General features: G+C 40.8%; 1 protein-coding gene across 11 annotated transcripts in view; it reads left to right on the top strand.

Annotated features, from left to right (window-relative positions):
• The window catches only part of LOC105482747 (sterile alpha motif domain containing 13), a 97,397-nt gene that overhangs the window by 36,423 nt on the left and 38,933 nt on the right, over positions 1 to 22,041 (top strand). For 3 of the 11 annotated variants that reach the window (XM_011743036.3, XM_011743037.3, XM_011743038.2), the window contains exon 4: positions 12,113 to 13,278. The exons of 6 other annotated variants lie outside the window; for them this stretch is intronic. In XM_011743036.3, the coding sequence (XP_011741338.1) occupies positions 12,113 to 12,256 (144 nt within the window). In that variant the 3' untranslated portion in view covers positions 12,257 to 13,278. Of the gene's footprint in view, positions 1 to 6,257; positions 7,766 to 12,112; positions 13,279 to 22,041 lie in introns of those variants that run through there. 2 more of the 11 variants (XM_011743030.3, XM_011743034.3) reach the window with 2 other exon arrangements.

The raw sequence follows: 22,041 nt of genomic DNA, 5'->3' as shown, positions 1-22,041 counted from the left end.
GCCATGGCCCAAGCTCTATGTTGGCCCCTTTCAGCCATGGCTGGAGTGGCTGGGACACAGGGCACCAAGTCCCTAGGCTGCACACAGCAGGTCTGGGTCTGGCCTACAAAACCATCCTTTCCTCCTAGGCTCTCCTGTGATGGCAGGAGTTGCCATGAAGACCTCTGACATGCCCTGGAGACATTTCCCCCATTGTCTTAGGAATTAACATTTAGCTGTTCATTACTTATGCAGATTTCTGCAGCTGGCTTGAATCTCTCCTCAGAAAATGGAATTTTCATTTCTATCACATTGTCAGGGTGCAAATTTTCTGAACTTTTTTGCTCTGTTTCCCTTATAAAACTGAATGCCTTTAACAACACCCAAGTCACCTCTTGAATGCTTTGCTACTTAGAAATTTCTTCCACCAGATACCCTAAATCATCTCTCTCAAGTTCAAAGTTCCACAAATCTCTAGGGCAGGGGCAAAATGCCACCAGTCTCTTTGCTAAAATATAACAAGAGTCACCTTTGCTCTAGTTCCCAACAAGTTCCTCATCCCATCTGAGACTACCTCAGCCTGTACCTTATTGTTCATATCACTATCAGCATTTTTGTCAAAGTCATTCAGCAAGTCTCTAGGAAGTTCCAAACTTTCCCACATTTTCCTGTCTTCTTCTGAGCCCTCCAAACTGTTCCAACCTCTGCCTGTTACCCAGTTCCAAAGTCGCTTTCACATTTTTGTGTATCTTTTCAGCAATGCCCCACTCTACTGGTACCAATTTACTGTATTAGTCCATTTTCACACGGCTGATAAAGACATATCCAAGACTGGGCAATGTACAAAAGAAAGAGGTTTAATTGGACTTACAGTTCCACATGGCTGGGGAGGCCTCACAACTGTGGAGGAAGACAAGGAGGAGCAAATCACATCTTATGTGGATGGGAGCAGGCAAAAAGAGAGAGAGCTTGTGCAGGGGAACTTCTCTTTTTTTTTTTTAAGATGGAGTCTCACTCTATCACCCAGGCTGGAGTGCAATGGCGTGATCTCGGCTCACTCCAACCTCTGCCTCCCAGGTTCAAGTGATTCTCCTGCCTCAGCTTCCCGAGTAGCTGGGATTACTTGTGCCTGCCGTCACGCCCAACTAATTTTTGTATTCTTAGTAGAGATGGGGTTTCACCACGTTGGCCAGGCTTGTCTCAAACTCCTGACCTCAGGTAATCCACCTGCCTCGGCCTCCCAAAGTGCTGGGATTATAGGCATGAGCCACCATGCCCGGCTGGGAACTCCTCTTTTTAAAACCATTAGATCTCCTGAGATTTATTCACTATCCTGAGAACAGCATGGGAAAGACCTGCCCCCATGATTCAATTACCTCCCACTGGATCCATCCCTCAACATGTGGGAATTCAAGATGAGACTTGGGTGGGAACACAGTCAAACCATATCAGCCAGTCTTCAAGCTCTGAGAATGTTTCCTCAGCTTGATCTATTCTGCTGAGATTGTATTATGAAACCTTGAAGTAAGTTTTTAAGCTCTACCAGATCAGTTTGATTCTTTCTTAAAATGACCATTTCATCTTCAGTTCCCATATATACCGTAGATTCCTTGGACTATGTTTTAACTTTCTCCTGAAACTTAATGATCTTTATGCCTATCTATATTCTGAATTATATGTCTGTCATTTCAGCCATTTCAGTCTGGTTAAGAACAATTATTGGGGAACTAGTACAGTCATTTGGAGGTAAGAAGACACTCTGACTTTTTGAGTTGCCAGAGTTATTGCACTAAGTTTTTTTATTTTGTTTTGATTTGGTTTTTGTTTTTTGTGTTGTTGTTTTGTTTTGTTTTGTTTCATCTCTATGGGCTCATGCTTCTTCAATCTTTGAAATTGCTGTCCTTTGGATGTGATTTTTTTGCCTTTATTTTCTTTAATGCCCTTAGGGCTTTGATTGTGGTATAAGATGATGACTGTCTTCATTTCTGCAAGATGTTAGGGGATAAGGCTCAGCTTGGCACTTCTGGGCTGCATGCTGTAACTCTGGGGGGTTGGTACTGGGTCACAGCTTTATTCTCTGGCCCCTTGTGGTTAGCAACCTCCTTTACTGGAGGGGTCGAGGTATTCTCTGTCTGCTGGCCACAACACTCCGATGGGGGATGCTGGCCACAGAGTTTCACTGGGCCAGTGGCAATGGGATCTGTGCTTGCTCATGCATGCCAGCAGCCACAGCAGCATGTCAGGGTGCACACATATCAGCTGGGGAGGAACTTTCCTTCCAAGTTGAGGAGTGAGTGGGAGGCAGGCCAGTATGGGAGAAGCAGCAACTAGAGAGTCATGTAGGCAAGAGAGTTCTCTTCTAAGAGAGGAGACATCCAGACTTACTCACATCCAGGAAAGTAGCTAAAAGAATTGGACAGATTAAAATTGAAATAAATTGAGAAAAGTTAAGTGAAGCAAACTCCCTGAGGATATAGAAAGGGATGAGGTCAAAAGAATATGGAGGAGCAAGGATGTGGAGAAATTTCTTTGTACATTGCGGGTAGAACTATAAAATGGTGCATCTGTTGTGGAAAATAATTTGGCAGATACTCAAAAAGTTAAATATAGCTTTACTGTATGACCCAGCAGTTCCACCCAAAAGAATTGAAAAGAGGGAATTAAACAGATACTTGTACTTGTGCAGTGGTTATTACAGCATTGTTGACAATAACCAAAGGTGGAAACATCCCAAGTGTCCATGAACAGATGAACTGATTTTTAAAATGTGCTGTATACATATAATGGAATATTATTCAACCATAAAAAGGAATGAAGTTCTGATATGTGCTACAACATGGATAAACCTTGAAAACATGCTAAATGAAATAAGCCAGACAAATATTGCATAATTCCACTTACATGAAATATCTAAAATAGGCAAATTCATACAGATACAATGTAGATTAGAGGTTACCAGAGGCTGAGGGGAGTAGGGAGTTATTAAGTAATGGGTGGATAATTTCTTTTTGGGATGGAGGAAGTGTTTTTAAAATGGCGGCAATAATTCATAACACTATAAATGTAATCAATGTGACCGTATACTTAAAAATGGTTAAAATGGCATATTTCATGTTATATGAATTTTATCCCAATAAAGTTTTTAAAATGTAATGCCAGTCATAAAATATGTCATGATTCAGTTTGGTCAATAAAATATTCAAGTGTTTTATTTTTAAAATTATTAAGGAATTAGCACCGAGCAAGACAGGGTTCTCTTCCTCTGAGTTGGAGGTGTACAGATATAAATAAGACTGTCCTTATATGATGGTTAATGTGTCATCTTGATTGGACTAAGAGTTGCCTAAATGGCTGGCAAAACATTATTTCTGGGTGTATCTGTGAGGGTGTTTGTGAAGGAGAGTAGTATTTGAATCAGTAGGCTGGATAAAGAAAATGGCCCTAACTGATGTGGGTGAGCGTCACCTAATCCCATCATGGCCCTAATAGAGTAAAAATGTGGAGAAAGGGTAAATCACTCTGTTTGACCTGAGACATCCATCGTCTCCTGCCCTTGGAAATCAGAGCTTCTGGTTCTCAGGCCTTCAGACTCTGACTGGACTTGCATCATCAGCCCCACCTTACCCTCCCATTCTCAGTCCTTCAGACTTGGACTGAATTATACCACTAGCTTTCCTCTTTTCCCAGCGTGCAGGTTGGTCATATCTAACCAGTATCTCATTGGTTCTGTTTCTCTGGAGAACCCTGCTTAATACACTTTGTCTTCATGGACATTAACAGAGTTCCTTACAGTCTCTATTTCCTTTGCTAAACAAGAGTCAAGCTCCTCTGCTTGGGGTGGATAGGGATTGGTACAGATTTAATAAGGAACTGGAGGAGAGCAGTGAAGGTTAAGAATGGCCACTAAGGGGATGGGAGAGGGAGATGACCAAGGGTAACAAAAGAACAGTTGAGGTATTCTACTGGCCAGCTACAATTGGTACACTGCAAATGTGTGGTGTTTCATCTTCATGGTTTCTTGATTTTTTTCCGCAGCTGCACTAGGTAGAGGAGTTAGAGAAGCTGGATTGCTGGACTCATCCTGGATGGGGGGTTTGTGGGATGGACACTGCAAAAAGCTAATGGCTTAAGAGGGCTATTTTAGAGGGCTAATAAAAGAATGGTTCCCAGGCCAATCATCAGGTTCAGACTTGGTATGAAAAAGGAGTCAGAAAGGGACTGATAACCCTGGAGACAGTGGAGTTGACATGAAAAAGTGGGTTTAATGAGAGTGAGGAGTGAGAGACAGAACAGGTTATTGGGCTTTCAACGTTGCAGAGATAGGACTCCTTTAGTTGACGACGTGATAAGAAGAGGTTGTAAAGGTGAAGGAGAAATTGTAGAAATGTTTGGTGTATTAAAGTAGACCAACAGATATGACAAGTAGTGTATAATGGCTTAATTATAGTAGAATTTTATTTCTTGCTCCTACAAATAGTCCAAGGTAGCTAGTGGGGATTTTCTGCTTCACTGTCATTCAAAGACCCAGGTGAAGGAGGCCTTGTTATCAGTTGAATAGCTTTCAAGATCATCTGGGCATTGACGTAAGTTAGCATAAGGAAAAAGAGCAAGAAGCCTGTGCAGGTAGTTTTATGAGCCTGAAAGAGGCATGCATCATCCCTTCCCATCTCATTGGCCAGAGCTTAGTCACATGGCCACACTAAGTTTCAAAGAAGCCTGGGAAATCTGTAGTTGTGTGTCCTGCAAAAAGAGCAACCAGCAGCTCCCTTTTTAAAAGCATTTGTTGTTTTGATGCTGCTGCTCAGTTTAGTTCTTAAGTCCAGAGATAAATTTTGAAAAGGCTAACAGTGAAAGACCCTTCACAGAATTACAAGAAACTATTTTAAAATTCAGATGGAACAACAATAACAAAAAAGCTCATATAGCCAAGACAATCCTAAGCAAAAAGAACAAAGCTGGAGGCATCATGCTACCAGACTTCAAACTATACTACAAGGCCACAGTAACCAAAACAGCATGATATTGGCATAAAAACAGACACCTAGACTAATGGAACAGAATGGAGAACTCAGAAATAAGACCACACGTCTACAACCATCTGATCTTTGACAAACCTGACAAAAACAAGCAATGGGGAAAGGATTATCTATTTAATAAATGGTGTTGGGAGAACTAGCTAGCCATATGCAGAAAACTGAAACTGGACCCCTTCCTTACACCTTATACAAAATTAACTCAAGATGGATTAAAACCTTAGATGTAAAACCCCAAACTATAAAAACCCTAGAAGAAAATCTAGGCAATACCATTCAGGACATAGGCACGGGCAAAGATTTCATGATGAAAACATCAAAAACAATTGCAACAAAAGCAAAAATTGACAAATGGGATCTAACTAAAGTAAAGAGTTTCTGCACAGCAAAAGAAGCTATCATCAGAGTGAACAGGTAACCTATAGAGTGGGAGAAAATTTCTGAAATCTATCCATCTGACAAAGGTCTAATATTCAGAATCTACAAGGAATTTAAACAAATTTACAAGGGAAAAAAACCCATTAAAAAATGGGCAAAGGACATGAAAAGACACTTCTCAAAAGAAGACATTAGTGCAGTCAACAAACATGAAAAAAGCTCAACGTCACGGATTATTAGAGAAATGCAAATCAAAACCACAGTGAGATACCATCTTACATCAGTCAGAATGGCAATTATTAAAAAGTCAAGAAACAACAGATGCTTACAAGGTTGTGGAGAAGTAGGAATGCTTTTACACTGTTGGTGTGAATGTAAATTAGTTCAACCATTGTGGAAGACAGTGTGGCAATTCCTCAAAGATCTAGAATCAGAAATACTTTGATCCAGCAACCCCATTACTGGGTATATACCCAAAGGAATATAAATCATTCTATCACAAAGATGCATGCACATGTCTGTTCATTGCAGCACTATTCACAATAGCAAATACATGGAATTAACCCAAATGGCCATCAATGATAGACTGGATAAAGAAAATGTGGTACATAGACACCATGGAATGCTGTGAAGCCATGAAAAGGAATGAGATCATGTCGTTTGCAGGAACATGGATGGAGCTGAAAGCCATTATCCTCAGCAAACTAATGCAGGAACAGAAACCAAATACTGCATGTTCTCACTTGTAAGTGGGAGCTGAAAAATGAGAACACATGGACACAGGGAGGGGAACAACACACACTGGGGCCTGTCAGGGGTAGGGTGGGGAGAAGGAGAGCATTAGGAATAACAGCTAATGCATGCTAGGCTTAATACCTAGGTGATAGGTTGATAGGTGCAACAAACCACCATGGCGCTCATTTACCTATGTAACAAACCTGCACATCCTGCACATGTACTTAAAATAAAATTAAAATTAAAATTAAAAAAATTTTTAATCAGCTGAAGAAGACTTATTTGACAATCTATGGGAGGTTTTCAATTCTAGCTATATTTTGTAAATCTATTATTTTTAAACATCTGCCTAGTTTCATCTCTATGACCCAGTTTTCTCATTTGATAAAATGGGTTTTACTTATTTTCCTTCATCAGAAATGTGTTTAAGGGTTTTTTTGTTTTTTGTTTTTTGTAATACAGACCCTTTATCACCTACTTTGTGCCAGCAGAAAATATTAACTAACACTACGAAATACTCATGAAGTCACTGAAAGCATTAGCCCTTACAGTGAGCCAAAATGGATTTTGTATCCGATTTAAGTGCAAAAGCCATTTTGCTTGTGACTGTTACTTCAACAAATGAAATAAAGACATTTGAGCCACACAAATAGTTTCCCTCTGAATAAGCTGCTCAGTGTTCATTTTTAAATAAGGTGAAGCCTCCCCAAAATGTATATTATCCACTCTAAATTTCCCACCAATAGGAAGGCAAGGCAAGCACAGCCATCAGCTGAGAGTCATTGGCTGGGAATGTTGAGCCCATAGTCACTCCACCCACAAGGAGCTGCTGACAGGGGGTGGGGCGGGGGTGGAGGCATGTGAAAGATCTGTACAACAAAGAGGAACTTCTCTCCAGAAGATACTTTATCCCAAGAGCCATGTGATAGTATTCAGAAGGCCTTGGTGTAAACTTGAATAGTTCACCATCTTCCTTTCCAACCTTATATGGAAATTCTTCCGAAAATAAACCCTGACTTGGTGGGGAAATGCTGTTTAAAGAAACATGGTGAATTACTACAAAGCACGAGGTGTGCCTCAAAATGCTTCCTCCTCTGATATTAAGAAGTCTTATCACCAGTTGGCTCTACAGGTGCACCCAGACAAGAACCCAGGGAACAAGGAGGCATCTGAGAAGAAATTCAAACAAGTAGCAAGAGGCCTATGAGGTCTTGTCTGATGCCAGGAAATGAGTATGACAAATCCAGAAGGAACCGAACCAAAAGGGAAACAGAGGAGATGGCAGAGACAAAAAACATTTGGAGAAGGAACTATGCATTCTCAGGATTCTCAGGAGATAATTTTTCCATTGGCCTTGTGGGTAAAGCCAGGAGATTCCACTCCTCCATCTTTAATGTGACTCCCATGTTGGACACAGGATTTTCCATTTTCGTATCTCTGGGCTCCAGAGCAAGTACCCCTACCTCTGAGACATTTGAACCCTTTGTAAGCAGCGGAATGAGAAACTTCAGACTGGTCACCACTTGTAGCCAGACAGTGAATGGCAAGAGAGTTGTTACAAAGAAAGTGCTGGAAGATGTGAGGGGGAAGAATGAAGCAGAAAAAGAAAGACTGTTTCATGAGATTCCTCCACATCATTGGTAAGAAGTTGCCACTGTGTTCTTTAACAGGGAGATTTTCATATGAGGCTGGGGTGTTTTGATGCTTATGAAAGACTGAATTGGAATTTGAGAATGTGTTGAACGAGAATGGACAGAGGTCAGCTTAGTTCAAACCTCTCATTTCACAGAGGAGGGGGATAATGTGCCAGATGTTGCATAAGAACCTAGTAAGTAGTGGGGTAGAGCATCCATCCCCGGTCCTCTGATTCTAAATTGAGCCTCCTTTCCCTTATGCACCATCTGGGACAGTAGAGGCCACCACCATAAATATGGCCTTCCCAGTCAGCGCAGAGCCCTGCCATCATAAATTCCATTGACTTCTCTTCAACGTTTTTTCCTGCCCTACCTTGTAATTGCCTATGCCTGTATTGATGGCTACTGTTTGTCTCTTCCTAGGCTCTTTTCTCTTTGCTGCTTCTGTTCCTACCTATTCTTTTTTCCTATACATTTCCCATGGACCATATCACAAATAGCTTCAATTCAGTTACCTAGGTATAGATTAATGTTGGCAGAGAGAATGAGTGAAAAGTAAATGGGTTAAGATCTTTATATGCTTTTAAAATTTATACTTTTTTTAATTTTAATTTTTTAGAGATGGGATCTCACTATGTTGCCCAGGCTGGCCTTGAATTCCTGGGCTCAAGCAGTCCTCCCACCTCAGCCTCTCAAGTAGCTGGGACTACAGGCATATACCACCATACCCAGCTTTTATATGCTTTTTTCAATAGCTAACATTTATTGAGTGATCAGTGCATGTCAGGAATTCTACTTCACAAAAGTTATCTCAATAATACTTTCAGCAGTGAAATACGGTAGTTACTTTCCCCCATCACATAGATAAGAAAATGAGGCTTAGAAAAATTCAGTAATGTGCCCTAGGCCCCACTAATAAGCAATAAACTAGTGTCTTAGTCTAAATCACATGCTTAGCTAGTGAGCTGTAATATCTATGAATCCTACTCATTTATTTTTAAATCTAGATTCTTGCCATCATTGGAAATTTAAACCTATCATCTCTAAACTCTACTTCCATGAATGAGTACTTGCTGGAACTTAATAAATATGTAAACATTTTTTATTGCCCAACAGAAACCTGAAGGTTACTTTTACATGAAGACACAATCAATGTGAAAGTTTTACTGACACTAACAAATGATTATCAGTTAACACACAATTCCCAAGACATGAAATATCTTTTTGTTTTGGACCTCATCATGATGTACATGCAAAATCTTGTTTTTGTTTTGTTTAGCTGGAGTTGGTCACACTCCAACCCCTTCATTTATGTTAATATACAGACTGGGATCCAGAGGAGTTGTTCCTTATGGAAAGTTAGTGATAGAGTCTGCATTAGAACCTGTCTTCCAGTTTCCAATCCCAAGCTCATTGTAGTACAGCATGCTGTTGGCAGAATTTGGATTTCACTTGCATCCCATGGAAGTTATGTATCAAATTATTAGCTTTCTTAATCAGGGAACTTTCCTGTGTGTACAATTTTTATGAAACGAATGTTTTATGTAGTCTTTGAACTTTTTAATCTCAGTGAATTTTCTGAGCCTAAACAGGAATATGCCTACATCTTTCTGGCAAAGGGGAGCACACTGGCAGAAAGGAAGCAGAAGGTGGATTTGGAATCAGAACACATCCCATTTCTTTCAAAGCCTATCCATTTCCACTTAATAGTCACTGAGAACCTCCTACATGTCAGGCACTGTGGGTGGTGCTTTGCATCCATCATTTCTAATCTCTAAAGTCCTTCATGGGTTTGTTTCCATCTTAAGGTGAGGAAATTGAGGCTCAGGGCAGTTAAGTCCCCTACCCAGGGTCACATAGCAGTTTCTGGAGACAGGATTCAGTTTGCAGCTTGCCTGACCGTAAGCTTCACTTTCATTATGCTCTGTTCCACTCTCATTCCTTTGAGCTGCTCTAGTCAGGGTTTAAGAGGAATGTTTGGTTGTATGTATGAATTAACTATATTTATTTCAACATTTCTAAAATGAGGATTTCCAGATGGAGCTTTCTTTTACCAACCCTGGTCTGAGGTGAACTGCAGTGTGTCTACTGAATAAAGGGAAAATCAGACTGGAGCATGAAACATGATTTTTCCATTTTGTCTTAAGTAAAATCCAAATTTCAGCATTTTTCACAGGCATAGTTGGCTTTTGACAGAAATGCTGAGTTGTCAAAGGACTTTTTGCCAGCAAAGGTTTTTTAAAAATTCACTTTGAGTTAGTCGAGGAAGTTTTCTTGGTGTATAGAAATGAAAGCAGTGTCATCTCTTCCTGATGTCTGTTTAAAACATGTAGTAAGTGAAGTGTGAGCACACGACAGCCGGGGAAAGATAGAGGGCAGGAGGGCTTTGCTGTTCAGTATAACATTCCGAGCCAGTGTGCAAGACACAGCGTGAGCTTTAAGGTCACATCTAATTCGGTCTCTGACCTCACAGTGTCTTCAGCACGGCTACTGTGGTTTCCAGGGGCCAGCGGCTCCTCTGCCAAGTCTCAGACGTGCAGGTTTCACTAATCGGCAATCTCTAGGATTACTACTTGGCTAATAGGAAGAAAAGTACTTTAGGATTATTGAGTCAATTCCTTTGTCCTTAAGGAATTTCCTGCTCTTGTACTATGAATCAGCTGCTTTTTAATGTTACAGTCTCTCACAAATTAATGTGAGACATTTTGTGTTCTGCTAGCTGACAGAATAAAGATTTCCCAAACTCAAAACCACCATAGACCAGGGAGAAGTAATTCCTTGTTCTGCTCTGGTTCATATTAGGTGGGTGACAAGTAAAACGAGGATCTGGTCCTGTCGAGAATGATGGAAGGGATAATGACAAGTGATTGTATAACTCATAGCTCAGGGAGCATTTGCAAGAGCAGTTTCTCATAGAATCTTGTCAGAAATCCCACCAAGGAGGAAAGAGAAGAGAAGGGACTTGCCTAAGGTCACAAAGTGGGTGTTTCTTCAGCCGCCTAGCCTGCTGCTATTTCTCCCACACACTCAGGAATTCAAAGCACATCTTCTTCCCAGCCTGGCAAGCAAGGCACATGAGAGTTGGAGGAGCTGCCCTGGGGATGGTGTGGGAGGGAGTCTGTTTTATGTAGTTGCAGCTACACACGGTGTCCCCATGTCTGTCGGTCAGTGGAGGAGGTAGGTACAGAAGTATGTGGGTATAACCATGAACAGAAATGTCATGACTCACCGACCGCGCACAGCTGGTTTAACTCTTGAATCCAAGTCACCTAAGAACCAGCTCAGGTTCTTAAGAGACACAAGGTCCCCACAGCAAACAATAACAAAAATAATGTGGCATTCAGCATTCTTCTCAGTGCTTCCTTTCCAAAAGTTTCAAACCACTTTGCATATTTGGGATCCCCATCTCTTTTGTGAGAAGCCTGTTTTTATTTCACCCAAAGTTTTGTAGTCTCTCCAAAATACCTGGAGTGCAGCGTACCTGACTCTGCCTAAGGGTGCAGGGAATGGACTCTGAGCAGAACAGGGAAGGGATTTTCGGCTGGGAGGGCCCGGGCCCTACCCCTCACTGCCTTATTTGGAAGTTTGAGAGGGAGTGTGGTAGAGAAACTCATCTTGGAGAGGTTGATTTTTGGGTTGAGGCAGGATGGGTCCCCCTTTAAAGGGCAGGAAAGTCTCCCAGAGGGTGAGTCATTTTTCTGATGCCCAATGTTGCAATTGTGAAGACTCCAGGAAACCCAAGACTCTAGTCCCCATAGGACCATCTAAAAAACATATATTTAAGTATCAAGAGAAGCAGAGGGGGATTATAAAAAGAACATTGACTTTGGCTGCAGGTATATGAGAGTTCAAATTCTATGCACCCCTTTCCTAATTTCTTGATCTTAGAGGGTGAACTTCTTGCTTGATCCTTGGCTTGCCTGTAAAATAGATATGATCATCTCTGCCCATTGTAATTTACAGAGTTGTTTTAGAAATTAAGTTCATGGAAAATTCTGCATAAACTTTAATAGATTTTATAAATGGAAAGTGTCATTATTCTTTTCAGAAGCAACATCTTTGATCCTTAAGGGTACATGCAGTAAGCTTGCTATCTGCTTTTTAAGATGTGATGTTCGTGATAGGATCCTGAAAGCAAGATCAGCTATGGATTGTGTTTAATGCCAAAATATAGCTAAAAGATGTAAGATAAAAACAGAGGATTGCATTTTTTCCATTTTGGCACTACTACAAATGTTATATTTTTAACTTGGGCACAACTGGTACGACTTTTACTTCTGAACTTCCTTTTTTCTTCATTATCCTTGAGCTTTTGGACTCACATGTTGGCTTTACCTTCTGCTTCCGTTATAGGAAATTGATGGAAAATCCCTGCTATTGATGACAAGAAATGATGTGTTGACAGGACTTCAGTTAAAATTGGGGCCTGCTCTGAAAATCTACGAATATCATGTAAAACCTCTGCAGACAAAGCATTTGAAGAACAACTCTTCATAGTACAAATTGGGGTCTTCGACCTCAAAAAATACATAATGACATAATTTAGTTTCATGTGATGAAACTTTGTTAACAGAATACATACATGTGTATATGTAAAGAATTTCAATCAAATGAAACGCTATCCTATTGGATAGACTAGGCAATTCATCAGCTGACCTGAAATCAGCCAGGAGGAGCAAGGACAAGATGCGCACAGGGTGGTTTTCCTCATGGAGTTTGTCAAATAGAACGATCTTTGACACGATTAGACACTCCTCCCCACAAAGGCTTTGAAATCATAAGGATTTTCCTCATCTCTTTATAGATTGCTTTCCCAAAATCTTTATAAAAGAATTTAATTGAATGACCATCTTTTGGTTACAGATGTAGGATGAGTAAAAACAAGAAAATTGGGCGAGGAGGGAGAAAGACGAAAGGGATTGCTGTCTCCCTTGAATTCCTCTGCTCCTTAGAGCTTGTGTTACTTGGATGGAATTGCCGACACCCTTTTTTATAGAGGGTTCTCCACTTGACCTTATTAAGGTTTTATTGGGATATGCTGCAGTGTTTGAAATGAACATGCATCAGCCCCTTCAGGAGCAGAATCATAGCTCTGAAAAGAGAAGCTCCGTTGTGTACTGAGGATATCCATCCATATTCAGCTAGCTTTCAAATGGGGTAATGATATTTTCTGCATAGATTTTCTTTTAAATTGGTTCTTTGTTTCTGAAGAAAGGATTTTTTTTAACTTCATGGTTTTATTTATAATAATTTGTTTCTGAAGAAGTTTGCTGAGAGTTACAGGTCAAAAAGCCTTGTTACTAGTACAGAATATTTTTTTATATATTCCTTCATGATGGTGTAATTTTTTTAATTGTCCTATGCTTTGTTCAGTTCCTGGGTTAAGTACTTGTTTTTAAGAGCTTGGAAAAAGTGGGCTTGCTACATCTCTGTTCAAAGAGACATTTGTTCAATATCTGTGTGTCAACGCCTTGTTGAATTGGTGCTTTGTGTTTGCAATAAAGCATTGCTTCAGTTTCTTGCCAGTGTATCTTTGATCTTTTCTGTTTGGTTGCTTCTTCAGTTGGGATTAAGGATTAAGGTCTCCTGGAAACCAGGGAAAGAAAATTAAGCATTTTGGGGGGAAAAAACTTTAAGGGTAGAAACTATATAAATCTATGTGTGGATTTATCTTCTTTTTAAAGTGAATCATTCAAGTGGATCTCATTTCTTCTCTCGTCCCCAATTTTAGGTATTATTTTAGCCAAAGATTTTTTTTGTTTGCTGTAGGCCAGGGCGGGGTCATGATTTTTTTGAAATTCTAATAAAAGCTACTGACTTTCTCTGCAGACAGAAGCTCACATTTCCACATACAAAACTTGCAGAGAGTTGGTGGACTCATAATTTCCCTCTTCCTCCTCCTCAAGTTAAGAGTTCCTATTTTAGAGAATACCATAATTCAGTCCCCTGTGGAGATAATTTCTTGAAAGAACAGAAAGTCTGAAGATGACAGTGAAAAAAACACAGGAAGTGGTATAGATAGTAGGTGGGTTTAAAAATGCATTCCAAATTAATTCAATTATAGAGCATACGGAGTATCTGAAATTTAAGTAATGCTTTGTTTTCACTGTAAGTGGGAAAAGTGGTTACAAAAGAGACTTTTTTTTTATCTCCAAGTTACCACAGTCTACCTAAGACAGAAAACACAAGTAAAAGGCAAAATATATAGTTAAGTGTTGTGAGGAGTGATGGAGACAAAAAGTGAGAACGGCAGCTGCTGGAAACCTGGATAGGAAAGAAGGGATTCCCGGATCAAGCAGAAGGAGGATGGAATGAGGATCTTGATGAAAACGTCTGTGAAGGAGTTTTCTGCAGTAAAATCATGATGATGTTTGACCCGTCTCTACCTCAAAGGGATAGTATGAGGTATTTCTAAGCCTTGCTTTTGTTCACCCACCTGATATGTTCTGTAGTCATTTGGAATAGGTTTGGTTGTGAGTGATGGAAACTGTCTCTCCCACACCCACCAATTAATAAACTAGATAGACACCTACTTCCCTCTCATGTAAATGTCCAGATAGCGGGACCAGAGGTGGTGCGGCCCTACATGATGGTAAGAACACAGTTTCCACCTGTGTTTTTTTTTCCATCATGCATGACATCCATTCCCAGAATCATTTCATAAGTAGATGCTATTTTTGCCATCATCATTTGAATTCCAACCAGTGGGGAGAAGAAAGGGGAAAGGAACAGAACTTCCTTTAAGGATACTTCCAAGAAATTGTACCTACTACTTCCTTTCATATCTTGTGGACTGGAAGTCAATCACATTACTTGAAATATTTCATGTTTTTATTGGAAACCATGAGCCCAGTTAAAATTCAAATTTCCATTATTCTGTAGATAACGGAAAACGGATATTGAAAGACAACTTGCTGTTACCGCCGTCAGTTGACCACTAAACACTCATAGCAAATGACACTAAAAGGGTGTCTTTGGTGGTATTTTTTCTCGAGATTTGAACTTGCGTTCAACTAAGTCAACTAAACCTCAGATTTGGACTCCTCTATGAGTACTTGGGGATGAGGGGAATTGAAAAGCAAACAGAAAAGTATAAAATTATCCTTCAGTCTCTGATGAGAACTTTCAGGCAAAATTAGCAATTTAAAGATAGTCTGCCTTTCCTACACTCAGCATAAAGGCCTAGGATAGGCAGGCCTGCACACCTTGGCAACAGCTCAAGGTGATTTCATCTCCCTCTATTTAGGGGAAAACCAATGTGATCAAAATAAGCCAAAAAGAGAGGCCGGAAGTACTTGAAATTCAGCAGGTAGGCAGCCTTTCTCTCCAGACAGCTGTAAAAACCAGAGACGTCTGGTTCCTTTTCATATCACACTGGATTTCTGTTCATGTGATCTGGATCTGCAATGAGTAGCAGATACATGTGCTGTGTGGGGAAGCACTTCATGGCTGTGAGTGTGCCCTGATGGCAATATATTTAATGGCGAAGATTTATACGAGAATTGGCAAATGTTGAATTTGATTATTCTCAACCAGAGAAGCAGACAGGATATCAGAATCAGAAGGAATTTGAGAAAGTAATTGCTACTCCCCGCCACCCCCACATTTGAACCTCTGGTTCAGACTCTGCAGAGGAGATTGAATGAATTGATTTAAAGGTGAGGTCACAAACTGGCCACTTTTCAGTGGAATCTAAGCCAACATGTTTTACTTTGGCCAATGTAGTATGTGTGTGTTTTAAAAACCACATTTACCCACTTCTAGTGAGGATGAAAACTCGAATTTGTTACTCTTCCATTCCCTAATATCTTAAAACCAGCAACTTTACACTTACGTTAACGTAACCCCCCGCCAAACACACACCCAACCCGATCTAAACAAAAAAAGCAGAAAAACAGTGAGTTCATTCAGGAATTGAAAATTGCAAATAGATTCAGCTGAAAAGAAAACAAGCTAGCATATTGCATTGGAATGTGCAGCAGACTTGAGCATCATTTTTTATACCTAGTGGGTATGATGAATATGAGGAAAAAAAGGCCAATTGGTAGCAGTCTTTTCTTTCTGTCCTCAACAAATATCCTACGTGAATACAGGGTGGGGTTTTTTGTTGTTGTTGTTGTTGTTTGTTTGTTTGAGACAGAGTCTCGCTCTGTCGCCTAGGCTGGAGTACAGTGGCGTGATCTCAGCTCACTGCAACCTCTGCCTCCCGGGTTCAAGCAATTATCTGAGTCAGCTCCTGAGTAGTTGGGATTACAGGCACCCGCTACCACGCCCGGCTAATTTTTGTATTTTTAGTAGAGACGGGGTTTTACCATCGTGGCCAGGCTGGTCTTGAACTCCTGACCTCGTGATCCACCCGCCTCGGTCTCCCAAAGTGCTGGGATTATAGGTGTGAGCCACCGCACCCGACCGAATACAGGTTTTTGTCTCTCTGAGATTAGCTTCTGCAGTCAGGGGCACACACTGTCCTTCAGTTGCATTAGTGAAATATATCTTTGGGGGAATTTAATTTGCAAAAGTCTAATGACCCACCATTGCCCAGCCACTCCCATATTTGGAAGCCAAATGCAAAAGGAACTTACTGGTGGTGATTCATCTGTCTTTGACAGTCTTTGTAAATGGGATCTGCAGGGGTCAGGTCTGGGCCCAGAGCCACTAAGTGTTTTCTGGAATGATTTGGAAGATGAAGTTAAATGTTCAAAGAGCTGATTGCTGCAGGACAGATATGCCTCTTAGGAGAAACTTGTTAATTCTGCTTCTAAACCAGGAACAGAAGCCACAGGAAGGAGAGAGCCAGCAATGGATGCATTAATGAACAGCTCGTTAGTTTCATGCTGTAGCTCCGTGGGCAATTAAGGAGTCTGGGTACCATTTCTAGCCAGTCGTGGCAGTACTATAGAGCAAGAAGAAGATTAAAATGATCGCATCCAAGTGATTGGTGAGCGTGGCTGTCTTACGTCTTAGAATCCCTTGGAGGTGGTGAACCCCAAGGAAGAATTGTATCTAGCCTAACACTGGAGCATAATAATGGAGGATCCTGTGGCTAAAGCGAGTTGATATCCCTGCACCTCAGTTAAGTCAGAGTGTTCCTGTCCACAACTGTCTTCAGGGAGAAATCAAGAAAGCTGGGGATGCCAGGCCATTTCCAAATAGAAACTGTGCCCCTCTTCCACAGAACAAGTACACGAGCCAACCTACCACCTATTTTAAAGAAGTGGGAAAGGGGTAAGTAAAGGTGTAAATAAAACTGAACATACTCGTTACCTGCAGAGGATGCTTGATTCAACCAGATAAAGGGAAATATGCTGCAAAATGGTTGATGCTATTACCCAGGCACCATCCATGGGGCATCTTTGGTCAGAGGGGTTAGAGGCCTTAAGCTTCCAGCAAAGTGGGATAAAGCAACCAAGGAAAGTTTTGCCGTGAGGGCCTCCAGCTCTGTTACTGGATATCTGTGGCAAAGTTTTCCAAATGAAATGTCTTCTTTCCGAATCAAAGGCAGCAGAAGCATTCAGCAAATTGTGTTTCATAGCCTTTTTCAATGATTACATTTTATTTTTATGTGTGGGGGAATATGTGATTTGAGAATAATATGATAGATTTCATCAGATTATAAACACATTTTGAGTGCAAGGCAATAAAACTCCAAGCCACCAGCAATTTCTGCCTATAATAATTAGTGTTTGGGATAGTATTCTGTCTGCTATACCTGAACCCAACGACACCAGTTGAGATACACAGTAGGTAGTGGGTGAAGTCACTGAGGTTGCACCAGATAGACCTGAGCTTGAATCCAGTCCTGCCATTTACTTGACGTGGGAACTTGGGTAAGTCATATGGCTCCTCTTAGCCTCAGGAACTTCATCTATTCTCTAGTGCAGATGCGGAAACAGAGCAGAGCAGCACCAGCCTAGCAGTGCCCAATAGAAACAGAATGTGAGCCATTTATATAAATTAAAATTTTCCAGTAATCACATTTGGAAAGGTGACCCAGGAAAAAATAATTTAAATAATATGATTTTAAGCCAATTTATCCAAATATTGTAGTTTTAATATATAGTCAATGTAAAAATTATCGATGATATATTTTGTAAAATCTTTTCATTTGCCTTTGAAATCCAGTGTGTATTTCATGCTTACTGCACATCTCAGTTAGGACAATGTAGCTCAAGTGTATCATTCAGGATTATTTTTAGTTGATAAAAATAACAATGACTTAAGATAGAAATTCTCTATGATGCATATGAGTTGAAGGTAAGCAGTTCAGGGATGGCAGGGCTGCTACATAATGGTTGGGTCTCATTCCTCTTGTGTGGCTCCACCATCCTCAACACATAGTTCCCCATGTAATCCAACGTGGCTGCTTGGGCTTCAGTTATCACAACTGCATTCCAGCCAAGCAAAAGAGGTAAAGAAGGACACCTCGTATGAGAAACTGCGCATAGCACTTTCCCTGACATTCCTTTAACAAGAACTTAGTCATTTGGTGATACCTAGCTGCAGGGGAGGTTGGAACTGTAGTCTTTATTTCAGGAAGCGAAGTATCCAGATAAACAGGGACAGAAGGGTGGATACTTTGGAGAAGCTGGCAATTCTTCTATAGTACCAGTCTCATAAGTTGATGGAGGACTGAAGAGAATACACTGTACAGTTGTTTGTATTACATTAAAAATGCATTAAAAATATGGTTTTATTACTATGATCTCATTCCACTTCAAGCTCAGTACTGTCACAGAATTAATTAATGTATGCTGAACCTAAATACTGCTGATGGGATGCATCCTAATACTGCTAAAATAAAATATTATTATAGGTGGATGAAATGGATATTGGGTGGTTCTAGATGCTTTGTTTTCAAAAGGTCACATAAACCAAAAAAAAAAAAAAAAAAAGAAACCTTGCATTATTGAAGCTCCTTGAAAAATTGTTATGTCGAGTTAAGGGGAATGTGCTAAGCAAAATGCATATATGTTTTTGTTGGTCCCCAAAGACTTAGAGAAGTTGGTTTGAGGCATTGGTGAATTCCAAATGGATCCTGTACCCAATCCAAAATGAGTGTTCAATGACATTCAAAATGGTTTTGTGAGACTAATGAAAGGGAGGTCTCTGATACTGTTGTGATTTTAATAAAGGTATATGTGGGTCATAAACAAATAGAAAAAAAATTAATAAAATTGAAAAAAATCTGAGTGGAGCTGCATTCATTAATTTGAGCCAATTAGGTTGACACCAGTCTGCTAAATTGCCTATTTGGGCAAATTTCTATTATGAATTTTTAATGCTAAGGTGACTTCTTGCCACCAGAATGTCTGCAAGTTATTGATCAGCCTTCTGTATGGTGCATATACAGAATGCAAAGTAAGTTAACATTGGCCTAATCCACACATGGTTAAAAAGGAAAACTGTGGAGCTATGCATCCATAGTGGTGGATGCAGGGAATCCTGGACTTGGGGTCAGAAGACCTGGGTTCTGGTACCAGATCGGCTGTTAAAATATCCGCAAGACCTTGTACAAGTCTTAACCTCTCTTGCTTCAGTTGCCACTAAAATAAACATGTCCAATTAGAGGTTTATTTCGGCACTCAATTTCTATGATTTTCTAAAAATGCAGTGATCTGAGTTATATGTGTCACTGGCCCCCTCCACCATTCAATTAAAACTCACAGCACTGTCACATTCTACAACGTCATTTCCCTTTCATAAATGTTCTAAAGTTTTGGTCTGATTATGGTTCTTTCTGTGCAGTAAACTGGAACAGCTATTTTATCTTGAGAATTGTCGAGTTGGCTGATTGCATAACCCTATAGCTTTAAGTTTAAATGACTCTTGCTGTGTTCCCTGGTAAAAGTATCCCCCCTAGGAATAGGCCCTCTAGACAATCAGAGCTTAGATTTGAGGGGGTGGGGGAAGCACAGATTTCCCTGGTAGATCACTGGGAGTGATAGCAAGTGGAACCATTCCTATTTCTACATCTTGGCTACCAGATCCACGTGTTCTACATATTGGGGACATAACACAATATAAGAGCCAAGTATTTAGGGAATGCACTGCATCCTGGAGGGCAGTAGTCCATCATCACAGGGTATTATCTCCAAGCTGACATCTCAGTTGTACCTTTAAGAGATTATTCCATCACTCTCTCAGGCCAGCAGCTTTGGGGTTGTAGAGTATGTGATAGGACTATATGATCACTTACAGCTTGTCACATCTCCTTTACTTTAAAGAGGATCTCTTTGTCCCTTGGTCTGAGTGATGTTATGTTGAATTCTGTAAACCCTTAGATAGTGGTGCTGACTGAGACCCTGTGGGCAGGAAAGACGAAGTCATACCCAAAATATGTATCCATTTTAGTCAGAATTAATCACTGGCCTTTTCAAAGTAAAAGGTGCCCAATGTGTTTAACTTGCTGCCAAGTAGGTGCCATATCAAGGTCTCCCTCAATATTGGTCTCTACCGCTGGAAGTTTGGGTGTTTGTTAGCAATAGTTATTATTAGTAATGGAAAGCCAGATCCCTGGCTTTTGGGCCCATTTATGTCCTCTACCCCTGCCACCATGGCTATTCATGAGTTCCTTGTGCCAATGCTGGGATTGCCAATGACAAAGGCCGACTGACATCCACTGGCAAAGTCATTCTGTCTGCTTGATTGTTTAGTGTCTCATCCATGGTTGATGCTCTTCAGTGGACATTAAGATGCAAAGCAAAAATCTTCAGATTTCATGTCCACCCACACAGGCCCATTTACAAGCTTCTTTCCTCTGACCAATCTCCTAATTTTTCTCATTCCAAGTGTCTAACCAACCAACCAAGCCAATTGCCACTGCCCACAAATTTGTATACATTATTACCTAGAAACACATTACACACAAAGTACATGACTCTTTGGTGTATTTCCTAAAACTGTATTCATTGGGAGGATTTTCCTTCACCACTGTCATAAGAACCACCCTCTCCTTAATGGCCATAGTGTGAGAGGTGCTGGAGAAACAGCAGTGGGGATCTGGGCCACCTGCTCATGAGCCTTTCTTGTGCCCTCTAGCCCTACCCCTACCTGCTCCTGGATCTCTCATGTCCATCTTGCAATGGATTGCTGTGGGCCTGCCAGACCCTAATACTTGGTGGGTTTGAGAGAAACCAGCTTATGATGAGCAGCTCTGGCCACAAATTCTGTTGATGTTCCGTGGTCAGACTTCAGTGTTTATAAAACCCAGTAACACACCAGAAGCTATTTTTCAAATGGTGAATGATTCTCTGCTACAGATAGCATAGCCTTGCTCCAGAATCCTGGGAGTTTATGTTGTAATTTTCCCATTGGGTCTTGGCATAGGCCCCTGTGAGAATGTAAAACATATATTTGGTCTTCACTCAATTTCCTGGCATATAACTCCTCAAATCCGTAGAATCTCTAAAGTGATGTATTTTTGTATGCTAATAATTGACTGACAGCAAGCAGTCCCTAGGTAGCTTCAGGATGGGGGCTGGCCACTGGAAAGACCAAAGCTTTATTAGAGGGTTGGGACTTTCAGCCCACTCTCAACCACTGGGAAAGAGAAAGGTACTGAAGGTTAAGTTGATCACCAATGGCCAACGATGTAATCAATCAATCCTATGTAATGAGGCCTTCATAAAAACCCAAAAGAGCATGGCTGGAAAAGCTTTCAAATAGCTGAACCCATGGAGGCTCTTAGAGGATGGTGCACCCAGGGGTTGTGGGGAGCATGGAAACTCTGCGCCTCTTCCCCCATACCTAACCATATGCATGTTTTCATCTGAATCCTTTGTAATATCCTTTATAATAGATTGGTGAATGTAAGTAGGTGTTTCCCTGAGTTTCAGGAGCTGCTCTAGCAAATTAATCTAACCCAAGGAGCAGGGTGTGTGTGGGGAGTGTGGGATCCCTGATTTATAGCCAGTTGGTCAGAAGCACAGGTAAAACAACCTGGAGCTTAAGACTGGTGTCTGAAGGCTGCCTGGAGTGGGGCGGTGGTGGCAGTCTTGGGCATTAATTCCTTAAGCTATGGCATCTGATGCTGTCTCCAGGTAGATAGAGTAAGAATAGAATGGAATTAGAGGGCACTCAAAGGGTGCCTGCTGCAGAATTGATTGCTTGCTTGTTGTGGAAAGAAATCCCCAAACATTTGACAGAAGTGTTCTATGTTGATTGTTATTGTTGACTGAGAGAATAAATGCTTGTGTGTTTTAGTTCACTCATGGCCCCACACAGCATCTTCCCCAATCAGAGACATCTCTAATAGCATAGAATTTGCTGATTCACATGGTTCA

This window comes from Macaca nemestrina, chromosome 1 (assembly GCF_043159975.1).
Source record: "Macaca nemestrina isolate mMacNem1 chromosome 1, mMacNem.hap1, whole genome shotgun sequence".
Classification (NCBI taxonomy): Eukaryota; Metazoa; Chordata; class Mammalia; order Primates; family Cercopithecidae; genus Macaca; species Macaca nemestrina.
This window is presented reverse-complemented; position numbering and strand designations above follow the sequence as displayed.